The 18,411-nt window shown below is 40.4% G+C and overlaps 1 protein-coding gene across 1 annotated transcript in view; it reads left to right on the forward strand.

Moving 5' to 3' along the window:
* The window catches only part of OSBPL10 (oxysterol binding protein like 10), an 86,369-nt gene extending 74,905 nt beyond the window's left edge, over positions 1 to 11,464 (forward strand). The window contains exons 9-13 of the mRNA XM_081932314.1: positions 887 to 1,352; positions 5,233 to 5,419; positions 5,607 to 5,789; positions 7,105 to 7,258; positions 10,612 to 11,464. Of these exons, the coding sequence (XP_081788440.1) occupies positions 887 to 1,352; positions 5,233 to 5,419; positions 5,607 to 5,789; positions 7,105 to 7,258; positions 10,612 to 10,659 (1,038 nt within the window). The 3' untranslated portion in view covers positions 10,660 to 11,464. The remainder of the gene's footprint in view (positions 1 to 886; positions 1,353 to 5,232; positions 5,420 to 5,606; positions 5,790 to 7,104; positions 7,259 to 10,611) is intronic.
* Positions 11,465 to 18,411: the final 6,947 nt, after the last annotated feature.

The raw sequence follows: 18,411 nt of genomic DNA on the forward strand, positions 1-18,411 counted from the left end.
TGAACAGTTTTTTGAGCTTTGTTGTTTTCTTGCAGACGTTTCATTACCCAAACTAGGTAACATCATCAGTGCTCAGTGATGATGTTATCTAGTTTGGGTAATGAAACATCTGCAAGAAAACAACCAAGCTCAGAAACTACCAAAGACCCGTCATTTAACACTGAGCCATAAATATTCTCCTTTCTCTAAGAATAATTCATTACAGGTAGTTCTTGAGTTATGACAATTGAGCCCAACATTTATGTTGCTAAGTGAGACTTTAAGTGAATTTGCCCCATTATACGGCTTTTCTTTCTTGTTAAGTGAACCATTGCATTTGTTAAATTAGTAACATGATTGTTAAATGAATCTGGATTCCTACTGACTTTGCTTGTCAGAAGGCTGCAAAAGGGGATCGCATGACCCTAAGACATTGCAACTGTCATAAATATGAACCACTTGCCAAGCATCTGAATTGTGATTATGTGACCATGGAGATGCTGCACCAGTCGTAAGTGTGAAAAATGGTCATAAGTCAATTTTTTCAGAGCCATTATAACTTTGAATGGTAACTAAATGAACTGTTGTAAGTCGTGGACTACCTGTAGTTGTTTAATTCTTAAGTGTCTAATTCTCAAGCTACTTAAGTGGAAAGTAGTGGAAAAAAATAGGCAGTTTGAATAATATAATTTTGTTACTTGAAGGTCTAGTAAGGATTGGAGAAATAGATTGATTTGTATAATTGACTAGTTATAACATAGGAGCTGTTCTTTTGTCTTTATTCTTGAATTCTGAAAAGGGGAGAAAAGATTGATGTTTGATTCTGCAAAGAATTGCTGCTAGCTTGATCTTTTCCTCATACAGTTTTGATGAAATGGTTATTTTCTTTTTACTGTGTTCAATCTAGGTAGTCCTTCCAGCCTTTATTTTAGAGAAGAGGTCTCTGCTGGAGATGTTTGCAAACTTCTTAGCCCATCCAGACCTATTTTTATCAATTTCATGTGGAACCACTCCTGAGGAAAGAATCATCTCCTTTGTGGAGTACTATTTGACAGCCTTTTATGAGGGCCGAAAAGGCGTTGTTGCCAAAAAGCCATATAATCCAATAATTGGAGAAACATTTCATTGCTCTTGGAATGTGCCTAAGGACAGAGTAAAATCAGTGAGAGCAAACACTGCCTCTTGTGGTCACAAGGGGCAAGCTTCATCAGAATGTTATAGGCTGAAATTTGTAGCTGAACAAGTGTCCCATCATCCACCAGTGACCAGTTTTTACTGCGAGTGCAAAGAGAAGAAAGTGTGTGTGAATGTTCACGTATGGACCAAAAGCAAATTTATGGGGATGTCTGTAGGTGTTTCTATGGTAGGTGAAGGTAAGAAGTGTCACAAACAGATTTTATATAGCATGCTTATTTATTAAAAAGAAGTAAAGGAAAACCCGAAGATATCTTATTATTCCCCACAGTTTACTTGGAATAAAAGCACTAAGCATCTGATGCAATATTCAGCCTCCAAACACAAACATTAGTAGAAATGCTATTTAGATAAGGGTTGAGTGGCAATATATTGAATGTATGGTCAGAAAAGGGGGAAAATGGATAAGTATTGATTTGTGCTTTGTTTTGTTAGTGAATAAGATGTATAGTTTGTGTTATTAATCAATTCTAAAAAAATGTGTAGATATATGTGAAACATTATAGAGAATGTAGTAACAGAATTGGAATGGACCTTGGAGTCTGGTTCAATACCCTGCTCAAATAGGAGAGCTTATACTAGCGGCCCCCAACTGTTCTGGCTTCACCGACTGGCAGCAGTAGAGCTGGCAGCCACAGCGGGGGATAGGAACGGGATGGTTTTGTGTGTGCAGCCTAGCTCCCGCTCAAGTGCAAATCAAGCTTCATATATTTGCCTATCACTTGTGTAGTCCAGTTTTCAATAGACTGCATACTGGTACCGGCCCATAGGGTAGGAGTCCCCAACCCTATAACATTTCAAACATGGTTGTCCAATCTCACTTAAAAATCTCCATTGATGGAGCATTCACAACTCCATTGATTATTTATTCTAACTTTCAGGAAAGTTCTCCTTATTTCTAGGTTGGATCTCTCCTTGAACTAGTTTCCATCCATTGCTTCTTATCCTTGCCATCTTCTTCCATTAGTGAACTGATTGTTTCCTTGATTTTCTTTTCTTGCTTTTCATATCTGTTATCACTTCTATTAGTTTTGACAGTGGTTACAAGCTTTAGTTCCTTCTGAGCCTTAGTAGTCTTGACCTCATCTTAGCAGGTGTTGGCTGTATACATATATTCTGCCTTAGTTAGGTGCCCTTCTTACCACTTTTTGCACATTATTCTTTTTGTCTTTTAGTTTATCAGAAAATACTGTGTACAGCCATGCTGATTTCTTTTGAGATCTTTTATTTTTATTCTTCATTGATGTTGTGTTGGACTGAGCTTTTATAATCTCACTTTTCAAAATTTCCCACGAGGATTGTTTTCCTCTTGATTTTCACTCATGGAACAGGTGGTATTCAGCCGGTTTGGACCGGTTCAGGCGAACTGGTAGTGGAAATTTTGAGTAGTTTGGAGAACCAGCAAATACCACCTGTGGCTGGCCCAGTTCGTCTGCTCTTGCCACTCGACTCGCACCACCCCACCCAGTGACTTCTCATCTCACCTACCTGGCATAGTACACTGTGTGGTTCCTTGCTTGCGTTGACTACACAGCCTCTGCAATTTGCCTGCCTTCCCATGCAGTGCCTGTGGCCCAACTGTACGGCCCTGATCTGCCTGCATGCATGAGTAAGCCTGTGAATCACAGCCTAGCTAGCTTTCTCACCACCACCCTCCATGCCTGTCTTCCCTACTCCCACGTGACCCTCGACCCCACCATGCTTGCCTGCCTTCCCTGCAGCCTTCCTAGCGATCCCTGTGGCCAAGCCCATTTGCCTGCCATCCCTCCTCCCTTCCACATGGCACTTGGCCCCACCATGCTTCCTTGCCTTCCCTGCGGCTTTTCTGGCAGTTCCCATAGCTAGGCCCACTTGTCTGCCCTCCCTGCAATGCAGCATGTGCCCTGCCGTGCTTGCCTGCCTTCCCTGCAGCCTTCCTGGAGGTCCCCGTTGTCAGGCCCACTTGCCTGCCTTCCCTACTCTCTTCCATGTGGCCCACAACCCCACCATGCTTGACTGTCTCTGGGGCCTCTGCCCGTATGCCGGATGCTAGCGCTTCGCCTCAGGTCGGGGGACATGCCAGTTCCCACCTTTCTAAACAGACAACCCCCACCCACTGCCCCGCTTGCTCCCTCAAGTTTCCACCGTGGTCTTGCCCTTTGCTGAATTGACCATGCAATATCAGAAGTCAACATAATGCAAGCTCAAGCAGTAAAACAAAGTCAAACTAGAGTCTTGGACTTCAAGAGAGCTGATTTCAATAAACTTAGAGAGTGAATGAGATTTATATTGTGTGGAGGGGGGGGGTGAAAAGGGGAAAAATTTGTTTGTACAAAACTCTTTTAATAAAAAAATAAAAAAAATAAACAGAGAGTGCGAGACCCATGGATTAGAAGGTAAAGCTGACAGTGGGGAAAGAAGATCCGCTCTGGTGAGGCTTGGATGCCTTTCAGGCCCTGCTCTGGGCTGCCACCTGCTCGACCTCTGCTTTGCCTTGGGTCCCGCATCCAGCCCGTGACAAGGGGACATGCCACTTCCAGGCCAGCCCGGCCAGCAGATGGATTAGCAGGCAACCCTCGGGGGAGGAATTTTCTCTCAGGCCAATGTATCCCCCCCGCCCCCACCGAGGCAGCCTTTGGCTGAATGCAACATGCCCAGATTGGATCTTTCTTCCCCACCATCAGCATTACCTTCCAGCCCATGGGGATCGCACCATACTCACAGCAGCAGCCCATGCTCAACTGAAGCATGTAGACTGGTGGGGGGAAGAGGGAGGGGCAGCAGAGGGGTGATGCAGGCAACGTAGCATCATACTCACTGGTCGTCCCCCACCCCTGCCCTGGACAGGCAAGGCCCAGCAGCTGTGGCTAATCCAGGCGGGTGGCAAGATTCAGGCTGGTGGGGACCTGACAGCTCAGTCCTGGCTCACCTTCCCCTCTTCCACCAGCTGCAGGAGAAAGGTAAGGTCACGGAACGAAAAAAAAGCCTGTCACAGGGAAGAAGCAGGGAGAGTGAGTAAGGGGCTGCTGAAGGTAAGTGAGCTGTTCTCACTTAAGGTTCCTATAACTTCAACGGCTTCTATCATTTCATCTCTGTTAGTGAAAATTAAGTCCAGTGTGACTGACCCTCTAGCTCCCTTCTCTATCTTTTTGGAGACAAAGTTGTCTGCTAGGTTTGTCAGGAACCTGTTGATATTCCATTAGATGTAGAGTTTGTCTCCCAGTTGATGTCAGAGTAGTTGTCCCATTACTATTGTGGTGTATTTGTGCACATTGTAGCTAACTGATTAGATAATATTTCATCTATTTCCTCTGTTCGGTTGGGTGGTTTGTACCATGCACCCATGGCATTCTTTTTTCCTTTTATATTAATCCAAACGCATTCAAGGTTCACCATTCTGTTGCATTTCTATAAAGTTGTACTGCAATTATTTCTTATATATAGTGCACCTTCTCTTATATTCCTTTTCTTCCTCTGTGTCTAGATCAAACTTTAAAACTGCTAGAATGAAGCCATCTTCTTGGCTTTGTCATTGTCCAAAAATAAGTCAGCATTAGTACATATTTTTGGTAGTAGCTGACACACCAGATGGGTTAGACTCCCTGTCTCTCAACATTCACATAGCAGTTATCTACTAAGAATCTCCACTTGAGCATATTGATTTTACATTTAGGCACTCTAACTTTCAATCTATTCAGGGTCCTCCAAGTTGTCATGCACGATATTACATCCTAATCATAGATATTTATGTGATTATAAAATGTTATATTCAGATCCTGATAGACAAAATTCCAAGGCTGTCCTATTACAGTCAACAAATCCATGTAACCACCATTCATTGTAGTAGTGTGATTGAATGGCTAGCCCAATGGCTAAAGTTGATTCAACAAAAGCTCAATTGCAAAAAATCATTATCATTATCTGCACCAGTCTTTGCATTTTTTCTTCTTGAAAGAAGTTACAAGGAAGATTAATATTTCATCTTTCTCGAACTGTTTTGTTTAAGCATACATTTTAACAATGGTCATGCGTCTCCAAATCTTTGAATGCTAATCTCTTTTTCTCCCTTCATATCCATAGGCATTCTTTATCTCTTGGAACATGGGGAGGAGTATATATTCACATTGCCTTGTGCCTATGCGCGGTCAATACTTACTATTCCTTGGGTGGAGCTTGGAGGCAAAGTCAATATTCACTGTGCCAAAAGTGGTTACTCTGCTATGGTCACATTCCACACCAAACCATTTTATGGAGGAAAACTACACAGGTATCAAAATTAAATTTTAAGTTAAATCATACTGAACATATCAAGAAATATTGTCTGCTTCAAAAGTATATCTGGCATATATTTTTAAAAAGCAAAATCATAATAAGCTCATCTTTATGTTGTTATGGTGAAGTGTTTAGGGTATATTCAAATGCCAGTAATCTTAAACCTTTATTATTTATACTAGGGTTACAGCAGAGGTGAAGCATAATCCAACCAATACCGTAGTGTGTAAAGCACAAGGAGAATGGAATGGCATTCTGGAATTCACATATAGCAATGGTGAAACCAAAGTAATTGATACTGCCAAATTACCTATAATCCGGAAGAAGATCAGACCAATATCAAAGCAAGGCCCCTTTGAATCAAGGTAGAATTATTTTGGTGAAATCTCATTCCTTTTAATTTTATTTAAGACAAGTACTAATCAAAGAGTGGTTTCTTTGTAAACAGCATTTTTCTCAAAGATTTTTCTAAGCACAGGATTTTGCCAGATAGATACAATTGCAATATGCTGAATGGTATTGAGAATCTTCCATGCTCTAGGCCAAAATTGCTCAGTGTTACTTTCCTGTGGATTTTCTTATGGGTAAGGGCAACTCATAAGGAATTCGAAATTACCTAAGAGCATGCTGAACTAATTGTAGGTGTATAGAATATATATATTTTTTATTAATTGCTATGGAATAAATTGAGCCATATAAAAGATGCCAAAAGATTGTATGGTGTTTCCAGAGAGAACAGATTTATGACGGTTCTAAACAAGACAGTTGATAAGTTTAGCCTTTTCTAATGATATGTTTTCAATATCAGTATTCTTCATGGTTTAATAATTTCCTGTAGTTCATTTTAATCACCAGTATACAGAATAGTTTATAAATGCTCAGATTGGAGCAAGCAGATATAAGACATTATTTAGTCTTACATTCATGTCCCCTATTTTTATTAGGTGCTCCAGATGGCAAATCTGAGGGTCATGCCTTATTTGATCCTCAAAAGGACTTTTGGAAAAGAAATAATTCTGGGAAATGTTGTAGAAGTCTCTTGAGTCAGTATATACTGTTAAACATTTTGGTTCAAAGAAAAAGAAAAGAAAGTGTTTTAGATAACTAAATGCTTTTGTTTTCCATTGTTATCAGCCCAGATATATACATGTTCTAAATGAGTAAATAAAAATTGGGATAAGCAGAAGTCCTATCATATAATACTAGATTTTCAGCTACTGCAGTGTAAAATTAATATTACAAACTTATTAGTAATATTTAATTTTACTAACATTAAAAATCAGTACACTTGTTTAAAGCTTGCTTTTCATACAAAGCTTGCCCCTCCCTTTTTTTCTACAAAGTTATCTGAGTGTTGTGTTTAGTTGTACTTTTCTGAAAAAGTGTTTTCACCCTGTCAGCTATGGCTTGATCTCCTTAGGGCAGGGGTGTCCAAACTTGGCAACTTTAAGACTTGTGGACTTCAACTCCCAGAATTCCCCAGCCAGAGCCGGCTGGCGAATTCTGGGAGTTGAAGTCCACAAGTCTTAAAGTTGCCAAGTTTGGACACCCCTGCCTTAGGGCTTTAGTGGACTTCGTCAATGAGTCTTCCATGCAAACCACCAGGCAACAGGCAAGACGATAGTTCTTTTACAACAGGTTTGCTTTCAAATCAAGCCTTCTCATTTTTCTCTATCTAAGGCATTTATGGCAACATGTCACTGCTGCCCTGAAGGAAGGCGACATTGATGTGGCAACAGAACATAAGCGCGTTATTGAGGAGAAGCAGCGAAAAGATGAGAGGCAACGAGCAACTAGCAACACACTTTGGAAACCAAAATATTTTACCAAAGAGGTAATGGGAAAGATATTAGACAACAGAAATCTCATGGCAAATCACTGCATTTGAATACCGTTATGACTTTTGAGTTTTGAAGGTCTTTGTTACAACTGTTTAGAGCAGGGGTGTCAAACTCAAGATCCGCGGGCCAGATCCGGCCCATGGGGTACTTAAATCTGGCCCACAGGGCCAGCCTGGAAATATCAAAGGACCGGCTTGCATCTGCTGGCCAAAATGGGCCAGGGGGGGTTGCATTTCGCCTCCTCACAACCCATTTTCGGCCTCTACGGCCTTCTGCAGTTTTCTGCCAGCCAAACACGGCTACTTTGGTTGGCAGAGTGCTGCAGGAGGCTGTAGGGGCCAAAAACAGGCCACACATGGTCCCTGGTGCCCCATTTTGGTCAGCAGGGTGCTGTAGGAGGCGTCCATCCCATCTCCCCCCCTGCTGCCCCAAACCTCACTGGCCCACAGAGGAGAACTACAATGCTATAACATGTTTAAATATGAGGATTATATGGATTGATTAAGCAGAACTAAATACACACACACACACACACACACACACACACACACAAGAGTTAGATATGACTACATTTTAGCTATTAGCTTTTATGTGAAATTTTGGGTGCTATATAAATAACAGAAATGGAGAAATATGGGCTGGATAGAACCACTAATGGGTTCCCACCACAATAGAAGTTTATTATTATTGTATCCCACGCTGAAATGTGATACTAACACTATTGCCAAGATAAATAATAAACTATCCAATGAGTTCCCACAATGAGACTAGTTTATTCTCATGCTGCTGAATATCTTTCCAGTCAATTCAACTTGTGTTTTTTGGTGGATGGTTAGATTTAGATGTAGATTGTGCAATGGAACTCGTTGCCCTGCAATGTTTTCTCCTAGCAGGCCCTTTGCAAATATTGGAGATACAAGTTGGGGGCTGAATTGAATGGGATCAGCTGTAGTGTAATAGAACCGATTCATGAATGTTTAGCAAAATCATGTTCCAGGGATATCTCTCCTCTTTTAACTATCCAGGCTTATTCTAAGTGTCGTCCTTTTTTGAGTTGGATACACCTGGTGTTTATGGAACCTGTATTCTGGCAAAATGCTGACTTGAAGGATTGCTAAATTACAAAACATTGATTTCTCAGGATGCTATTTCTCCAATGCCTGCTGTCAAGGGAGGTCCCATCCCTGCTGATTTTATTAGAATGTTTTTTAGAATGTGGGCATACTCCCACAATGGGATTGCAATATCTAACAGACGTATGCCATTCATTTGAAGCCCAGAGCCATTCTTGGTAGTAATTATGTCTGAGCCTGGTGATTTGTTTTGCACCAACCATTTTTCTATTTTTCGTTTTCTTTTAAAAGCAGACATCAGTAAACCTGGTGAGTACAAGGAGAAGCAATGCTAGCAACTTTGGATTTAAACCATTCAGCAAATCTTTCCAATTTGTTTAGCATTTTCAAGAGCCCAGAAGACTGCTGAATAGAGATTTGAAAATCTATTTGTGTTAACCTCTAATCCTACATCTAAATTTGGACCAAACCCAGAATATTAAGGTTTAAATAGGTCTATTAGAGCCAGGCTACACAAATCTTAACAGCCATTAGATGACAGTAAAGAAATGAATTAATCATCCAGCTTTTTATAGCCTACATCTAGCAAGCTTAGTTAAGATGAGGCAGTGGAGTAGCTTTAATTCTGAGAAGCAAAAGTGAAATATGAAAAACTAAGATATTGTTCTGTAGTAGATTGTATTTTGGAGTATATACTTCCAGTATAGCAGATTATTTTTGATATCAAGATTTTTCAAAGCAGGCTGTATCATTAGTCATTATTACAATTATACTGAATGTCTAGATTTATAATTTCCTAAAGTTTTCTGTTAAGAAGATGATGCTGAAAGAGAATAAATAAAAAACAAAAATCTGATTAAAAAAAACTTAAGTAGTGTGTTCAATTTACATAATTGGAAAATATTCAATGTTCCCTCTAAGGTGCGTGGCTGCGTGGCCGCGCACGTGGCAAGAAAACACCATGCAGCAGTTTTCAACTGCCGCGCAGTGATTTCTATTGCCACAGGGTCCGGAAGCTGGGGAGGTCCTTTGCAGGCAGCTAGAACTGGCCACCCACAAAGGACCTCCCCAGACTTGTCTTGATGAGCACGGGCGACTGAGGGTAGTTGTGAAGCCCCAAAGCCCCTGCCGCCACCGGAATAACTGCTGCCACCTCCTCCTCCTCTAACAGCACTGCCGGATTTGCTGCCCGGTGCTGCGGCTGAGGTGAAGCCGCCAAAGCTCCAGCCGGCATCCCCGTGCGTGGCAGCGGCGCCTCCCCCTTCGCTCGGAGCACCTGAGCTGAGCCCCACATCACCCCTGCCCCCTCCTCCTCTGCCGTGCTTTTGAGGAGCCATGAGGCTGCGGGAGCCAGTAGGAAGGCGGCGGGGGGGTGGGAGCAGGGGAAAAAAAGGCCTCATGGCTCCTCAAAAGCATGGAGGAGGGGGGGCAGGGGTAATGCGGAGCCCAGCTCAGATGCTCTGAGCAGAGGGGGAGGCGCCGCTGCCATGGGCGGAGGCGCCAGCAGGATCTTTGCCAGCTTCACCTCAGCCGCAGCGCCGGGCAGCAAATCCGGCAGTGCTATTGGAGGAGGAGGAGGAGGAGGAGGAGGAGGAGGAGGAGGAGGTGGTGGTTGTGGCAGCAGTTATTCTGGTGGCCGCGGGGGCTCGTCGGCATCTTCAGCGGCAGCCCTGCCCCGATGAAGAAACCAAAGATGGAGCAGATCCATGCAGATGACGTTGCTGCAACATGACTGGAGGAGGAATTCTGGGAGTTGAAGTCCACAAGTCTTAAAGCTGTCAGGTTTGAAGACCCCTGGGGTTTTTTTTCCTAAAGGGTTAGGGGTGCAAGGATCTTGTAACTTGACAGCTTTAAGACTTGCATGCTTCAAATGCCAGAGTTCCTGAGCCAACATTTTGGTTACTAAGCAGGAGCGTTGTTAAGTGATACTGATATTATATAACACTTTTAATTAAGCGGGTACCTTGAAGAAACATAACTTTGAGTTTCAAATAATACTGATTTCGTTGTTGTCTTAGGTGACATCTGTGAAAAAAATTCAGATGCTCAGGCATGAAAATGTGCCGCTCAAACACTATACTTTTCTGCTCACATTGAAAAAAAATTAGAACATTGAAAGTATTGTCAGAAGAATGTCAAAAATATTTTGGATGTGCTTGGTATTTTCTTAACTGAGATCTTACTACTTTATTTATTATTATATTTTTATTATATTTTGACAAGTTCTTATGTTAATATAGATGCTTACCTGTAATTTCTGTAATTTTTTTCAGGGCGATGGGTGGATGTACTTTAATCCCCTCTGGAAGAGTCATTGCTAAATTCATCTGGATTCAAATGCCCATTTTTTAAAGGCATTAAATAGATGCATTATTTAATCTTCAGATGTGATTGTCTTCTTGTTAATTAAAGCTGCATTTTGTAAATAATGCACCTCAAAATGAAAAACTCAAGTTTATTGAAGAGCCATTCTATATGCATATATTAGAAGCGGATATGATTCCATATGTTGATACCATATATGTATATTGTATATAATACACATATCACACAGACAGTAATTAAATATCTGATCCCTTGCACTGAAATCAATGTACACCACATTGCTTGCCGGATCAGATTTCACATTATTATCACTTTCTAGTATTGATGAATTTTTGTACTTTTCACACTGCCAAAGTTTTGCACTTAAAGCCACTGAATAACTTACAGCTGTAACAGAGCCTGCCTAAAGAACATATTTTGACAAGAATATTTTTGTTTGTTTGTTTGGATGTAACATGTAATAGCAGGTTTCTGCCTTTGTAGATCACGCTAAAACCTTGTTTCCTGGCACCATCTAGGAAAATAGAAATATCTAAGCAATTTTGACAGCCATTGACCCCATCCTTCTCACCACGTGCTTTGTATACCTAATGGATATATTTGTTTTTTGGGAGAATGTAGATATTTGCTAACTTAATTGAACCAGAAATTTCTAAAGCACTATTAATTTTTCAAATGCACGAATAGTTTTTTGGCTTCTGTATCCAGTTTTGTTGACTACATCAATTTTTATTTTTCATCTTTGTAAACCGTCCATCTTCCTCAAAGAGGGAAATATAAATACAAAACTTACTTATGGGATCATTGAAATAATTTGTTCAAAAAAAGGCTAGCTGTTGAGATGACTGTTTTGGCACAAGTCCAAAAAGTGGAAGGAAAGACTTCTTCCACATCACTTGTTGCTGTAACAAGAGACAACCCAAACTAGAATCTAAACTGTGTTATTTGCTATGAAGTATTTCCTTACAATAAAAATCTAACTATACCTAAATAATATTTATCAACTATTGGGAGAAAAGATTAGGAAAGAAATTTAACTTCCCATAAAATGGTTTGTGCTATTTAGAATGTCCATTCTGTTGTACCAGCCAGCTGGTTTCCATATTTTTCCCAGCCAACTAGAACTGTGTATGAGAAAGTCTAGCTTCCTCAAGATGAGGGAGATTGCAAATTGCCCCTAACTTCAGAATGGTCCAACTGATTGTTAATCATTTATGGAGAAGTCCAGCATACATAAAGAATCCTTACAGAAGATTGCAAAGTCCCCATTCATAGTACGCAATAAAATGAATCAGCGAAAATAAGTGTGCATCTTATTCCCCCAATTATAGCTTCAGTATTATTACTCATATTTCTTAATATTAATATAGGCTTAAATTAAATTAAAAGTATTAAAGCTATCAAAGTAAAAAATTCTCTGTTTAGTCTATAAAATCGTATTATAGCCCCCGCCCCACCCCCAATACATTCATTTTGAACTGATCTGGATTATTTTTGTGCCTTGTCTGCTTGAATTTTCTTACTAATGAGTGAAAGGCTAATGAAAGTTTTACTAGCTTTTAAAATATTTGTTTTCAATGAAAATCTTAAGATGGTAATCAAAAGTATGCATATCTATCTATATAAAAAATTAATATATAAGTAATATGATTTAATTATGTTTATGGAAATGCATTCAATTTATAAGAACTGAATTTATTTAATCATGCTTAAAACTATTTAAAAGGAAACAAAGCTATATCCTGGAGATAATAGTATATAAATCTTTGCTTATAAAAGGAAAGCTCCTTTGGTATCAAATTTTACATATGAATCATCTTTGATAATAGTAGAAACCTAATTTGCATTACTTGTATAACAATATATAGGAGGCTGATGTGAGTCTGCCATGCAACAATCACATTAACAGATGCTCTTACAGATTTCTGTAACTGCAGTTCTGTGTTATGTTTTTTATTCATTCTACAAGTAGCTGGTTTTGTTTTCGGATTTCTTTTATCTGTTCTGTGTTGTTACAAATCTGAGTCCTAGTCATCTTGATATAGGTATTCGTGTTTTTGGAATTTATCTTCATGAATAGATATCTGATATTTCTTTTCTACACAGGATATTTCACACTGTATGATAAACCATGTTACTCCTGTTCTAATAAATACTTTATGTTCATAATACAATTGGCAATTGAATACATGATGAATATTAAAAATTCCAAAATTATGAGAAGTTAGATCTACTATGCACAGCCTTAAATCAGGAAAATACTAATCAACAAGGGTTTTTAAAAAATCCAAGATAACTTTCTTCCTCCTTCCAAGTTTAAAAGTTGCCCCTTGAATTTCACAATTGAATCAATAACATGCCTTATTTACGTATTATTACGTATTATTTTGCATTTAAGATTGAATGTTTCTTTTCAGTTAGATGCTGTAAACTTTGAATTATAAATTTTGAAATATTTCCAGTTATAAGATCTATGCAATTTCTTCTTAAGTATAATTATTCATAAACAAAAATATACTTATTGTTAAGATCCAATTCTTTGGCAATCACTTCCAATTAGTTTTGCTTTCATATTTTGGGAATTACAATCATGAACTAAAGACAATAAATTTTATTTGAATTTATTACTCTGTACAGCTTTTCCTGACTATACTGAATAATTCTTTCTGAAATATTAATACTAATCACAGGTCAACCACCAGTATGCTTTGATATTACAAAACATTAACTTCAGTGGCAGCATTTCAGTGGATCATTGTATAATCATTGGCAGATACTTCAATCATTACAACATAAAACAAATAATTCAGAAATGGCTACTAAATGAATGTTGGGTCAGTTCAGAGTGTCAAACTACACTTCATCCTCAGATATTTCCATGTATTCTATGAGATAGCTACATAGCTGATAAGTGTTTGATTGGATCAGTTATCTAGTAATCATTTCCATGACTGAGGGAAGATATGAACCTGGGTTTGTCCTCAATGCTTGGGACTGCCCCACGCTGGCTTGACTAATGTTGATGCAATACCATGGTATGGTTTAAGGACATTGGAATTATTGTATTCAAACTTCAAACTACAGAGAAGAAGAACATATGCTCTTATTTCCAGCTGACTAAATTTAGGATTTTATGCTATTTTAATCCCCACAATAAGTGGCGAACAATTCTATTCTCATCTGATGTTTCTAGAGGAATTTTACTACAGACCTAACTAGTAAGTTTGCTGAGGAGTTGGGCAACATCTAGAATGGAAAAGTGACCAAGTCTCTTTGGATTGACCCTGAATATTTGCAGCCAAGTAAGAAAGTTAACTTCTATGTTGTTATTATGAGTTCAGGATGTTGAAATTGCAGGATTGATACTGAGCAATAGGGGGCAGAAAGCACAAGATTTCTGTAAATATACTGCAGATACCTCTGTCCCATGCTTCCATCTGCACAATATAAATCAAAAGTAGTTGGGAGGTTGAATATGACAGACACAGAAATCCTATTTTAACCTCTTTTTTTAAAATAAATTTCATATATCAGAATAAGAACTGATTATAGCTAGAACACTATGTTTGATAGGTTGAAATCATTTGATCCATGAACTTTTGTCCTGCATATTAGACTTGTCCTCAAGGGTATTGTTAAAGACCAGCATAGAAAACAAACCATTAATTAAATCTAGATTCATAATTTTTGCTAAAATTAGTGTCAATTTTATCACCCACAAGTAAGATATTAAGGTGAGTGGTGTTGATTAAGTTTAAAGCAGGTTTGGTGAACAATATATTTCAACAATTTCTAACAGAATCAGTATGATTGAAAAAATTCAATGGGGGCAGGCAAAGGGAGCTCTCTTCAGCAAAGAGAATTAAACAAAAACTGAGCATGGAAAAGAACTTAATACAATACCATCACTGAAGCACATCTAGTATAAATCTTTATAGACCAGCAATACACATTACTTTTTACAATATGTTAACAAGTACTAACATTAAGATATAATTAAAACGTATTGATGTTAAAAGTGGAAAATAACATACATGTTCTCAAATTGTTCGGGTCACTCCCTGGTTTACCTGGGTGAAAAGTCGTTAAGTATGGGAGTAAATACAATGGTCCATAAATTGTTAGAGATATGTCCAAATAATTGGTACAAGACGACAACTATACTTTTGTAACCAATTTTTTCCTTGTGGACATTACAGCAGCACAGAACTTTGCCACTGTATACGTGGTAGCCGGGTTTGTGTCCTGGAGGAGAAAGCCTACATAAAAATTGTCTGCCCTCCCTGGCAATCTCTCTAATAAGGGGAGAATATGTGCAGACCTACAAACTCTGTATAGTTCACAGTGTAATAGAACATGTGAGATATCTTCCACTTCTCCTTTACCACATATACATACCTGTTCTGCTATTGGAATTCTCTTATACCTGCCCTGGAGGAGTGCTGAAGGAAGAATGTTAAATCTGGCTCTGAAGAAATCTATTCTTTGTTTTGGGAAGATCAGGTCATTTAGATATCTTGCCGATTGCCATACACCCTGTTTGATTCTGTCCTTACTATGGAGAGGCAACCTATTTAGTTCTTGGAACGCCATGACCTTCATTCTATTAATTACTACTTGCTTTGCTTGATCAAGCCTAGGGACATTAAGAATACCGGTGAGAGCCCACAAGAGCCCAGCTTGTACTCAATTGCCTGTTTCCAGGGGGAGGGGAACACTAGTGGGGACAGTCCCTCTGGAAAGAAATGCATTTTAAGCCAATGAATGATCATCGTCTTCCAGGCTCTTACCTGAATTTGAGGCATGCCTGTCTCAATTCTTAACTGGGCATTTGGAGTTCCTTTGGGTGCAGCTAAGATGGCTAGTAGGAATTTAGTTTGTATGGTTTCTAGCAAGTCTTTCTTTGCAAGGATTCCTGTTTTGTGCCCCGTATAGAATTTGTGCCAATGTTTTGGCTTCAAAACATTTTAAAGCAGCAGGTACTAACTGACCTCCACCTGTATAAAAGAAATGTTTAATTGCATTTGAGGACCTATTGGCTACTTGCAATGTGTGATCCAGGTGTGCCTTCCATGTCCCTTGCAAGTGGAAAACCACCCCAAGGTATCTAAATGTTCTAACCTGTTCCAAACTATGTCCTTCTATTTTCCAGGGGTATTGGCTAGGTCTTTTAGCAAAAACTAAAAATGTTGATTTATCAAAGTTAAGGACCAACTTGTTTTGCCTGCAATAGCTGAGTGTTGCCCTAATTGCTCTCTTCAGTCCTACAGGGGTTTGTGAAATGATAGCGGCGGCATCAGCATATAAGAGAATTGGAACTTTGCGTTGTGCTAGATTAGGAGGATGGAAATCAGGGTTCTGTAAGAAATCAATCGGGGGATTAATATAGAAGTTAAAGAGGGAGGGGGACAGGATGCAACCCTGCCGTACCCCTTTTTGTACCCTTATTGGGCTGGTTGAACTCCCTTGGGGATTGCAGTTCACTTTCAAGGTGGAATTGGCATACAATTTTTGTATGAGGAAGAGGAGGCGTTTATCGATAGTGGTGCATTTTAATTTCTCCCAAAGGGTGATCCTGGATATTGAATCAAAGGCCTTCTTAAAATCAAGGAAGGCCATTAAGAGAGAGGATTTTTTGTTATATGTGTATTTTTGTACTAAATGGTGGAGTACCAAGATATACAATACAATACAATACAATAGTAGAGTTGGAAGGGACCTTGGAAGTCTTCTAATCCAACCCCCTGCCTAGGCAGGAAACCCTATACCGTTTCAGACAAATAGCTATCCAACATCTTCTTAAAGACTTCCAGTGTTGGGGCATTCACAACTTCTGGAGACAAGCTGTTCCACTGATTAATTGTTCTAACTGTCAGGAAATTTCTCCTCAGTTCTAAGTTGCTTCTCTCCTTGATTAGTTTCCACCCATTGCTTCTTGTTCTACCCTCAGGTGCTTTGGAGAATAGTTTGACTCCCTCTTCTTTGTGGCAACCCCTGAGATATTGGAACAATGCTATCATGTCTCCCCTAGTCCTTCTTTCTCTTAAGCTAAACATACCCAGTTCCTGCAACCGTTCTTCATATGTTTTAGTCTCCAGTCCCCTAATCATCTTTGTTGCTCTTCTCTGCACTCTTTCTAGAGTCTCCACATCTTTTTTACATCGTGGCTACCAGAACTGAATGCAGTATTCCAAGTGTGGCCTTACCAAGGCATTATAAAGCGGTATTAACACTTCACGTGATCTTGATTCTATCCCTCTGTTGATGCAGCCTAGGACTGTGTTGGCTTTTTTGGCAGCTGCTGCACACTGCTGGCTCATATTTAAATGGTTGTCCACTAGGACTCCAAGATCCCTTTCACAGTTACTACTACTGAGCAAGGTATCACCTATACCAGGGGTGGCGAACACGCGGCTCGCGAGCCGCATGCGGCTCCCGGCCAAAATAAATGAGGCTCTTTGCCTCTTATCATTATTTAGTATACTGTGGCTCGGATCGCGCGCTCCCTTTCGGAAGCTGGGGAGGTCCTTTGCAGGCAGCTAGAACGGGCCGCCTGCAAAGGACTTCCCCAGACTTGCTTTGAGGAGCACGGGGCGACTGAGGCTAGTTGTGAAGCCCCAAAGCCCCCACCGCCACCGGAAGAACTGCTGCCACCTCATCCTCATCCTCCTCTAACAGGCAGCACTGCCGGATTTGCCGCCCGGCGCTGCGGCTGAGATGAAGCCGCCAAAGCTCCAGCCGGCATCTCCGCGCGTGGCAGCGGCGCCTCTCCTCCTCTCGGAGCAGCTGAGCTCAGTCAGCGCTGGGTTACCCCTGCCCCCTCCTCCTCTTCCGCCGTGCTTTTGAGGAGCCATGAGGCTGCAGGAGCCAGTAGGAAGGCGGGGGGGGAGCAGGGGGAAAAAAGCCTCATGGCTCCTCAAAAGCACGGAGGAGGGGGAGGGGGCAGAGGAGCAAATCTGGCGATTCTGTTGGAGGAGGAGGAGGAGGAGGTAGCAGCAGTTATTCTGGTGGCAACTCGTACTCATCGGCATCTTCAGCAGAAGCCCTGCCCACAATTAAGAAAGCAAAGATGGAGCAGATCCACGCAGATGACGTCGCTGCAACATGACTGGAGGAGGAATTCTGGGAGTTGAAGTCCACAAGTGTTAAAGCTGTCAGGTTTGAAGACCCCTGGGGTTTTTTTTCCCTAAAGGGTTAGGGGTGCAAGGGTCTTGTAACTTGACAGCTTTAAGAGTTGCGTGCTTCAAATGCCAGAGTTTCTGAGCCAACATTTTGGTTGCTAAGCAAACATCGAAAAAAATTAGAGGGAACATTGCTTCCGGGTCTGTTTTGGCAGGTCACTGCATGGTGTGGCTCTCTGACTCTCACAGTTTAAAATTTTGGCTCTTTTTGTCGAACTTGTTCGCCACCCCTGACCTATACTGTACCTGTGCATTCCATTTTTGTTGCCTAAATGTAGACCCTTACTCTTTTCACCACTGAATTTCATTTTATTAGATAGTGCCCAATGTTCAAGTTTGTCAAGATCCTTCTGTACCTTAAGCCTATCTTCTGGAGTGTTGGCTATTCCTGCCAGCTTGGTGTCATCTGCAAATTTGATGAGTTCCCCATTTATTCCCTCATCCAAATCATTGATGAAGATGTTGAAGAGTACTGGGCCTAAAACAGAGCCTTGGGGTACTCCACTGCATACTTCCCTCCATGTAGATGCAGTTCCATTGAGAACTACACGTTGAGTGCGGTTGGTC

Source organism: Natrix helvetica, assembly GCF_964273705.1.
Source record: "Natrix helvetica genome assembly, chromosome: Z".
Lineage (NCBI taxonomy): Eukaryota > Metazoa > Chordata > Lepidosauria > Squamata > Natricidae > Natrix > Natrix helvetica.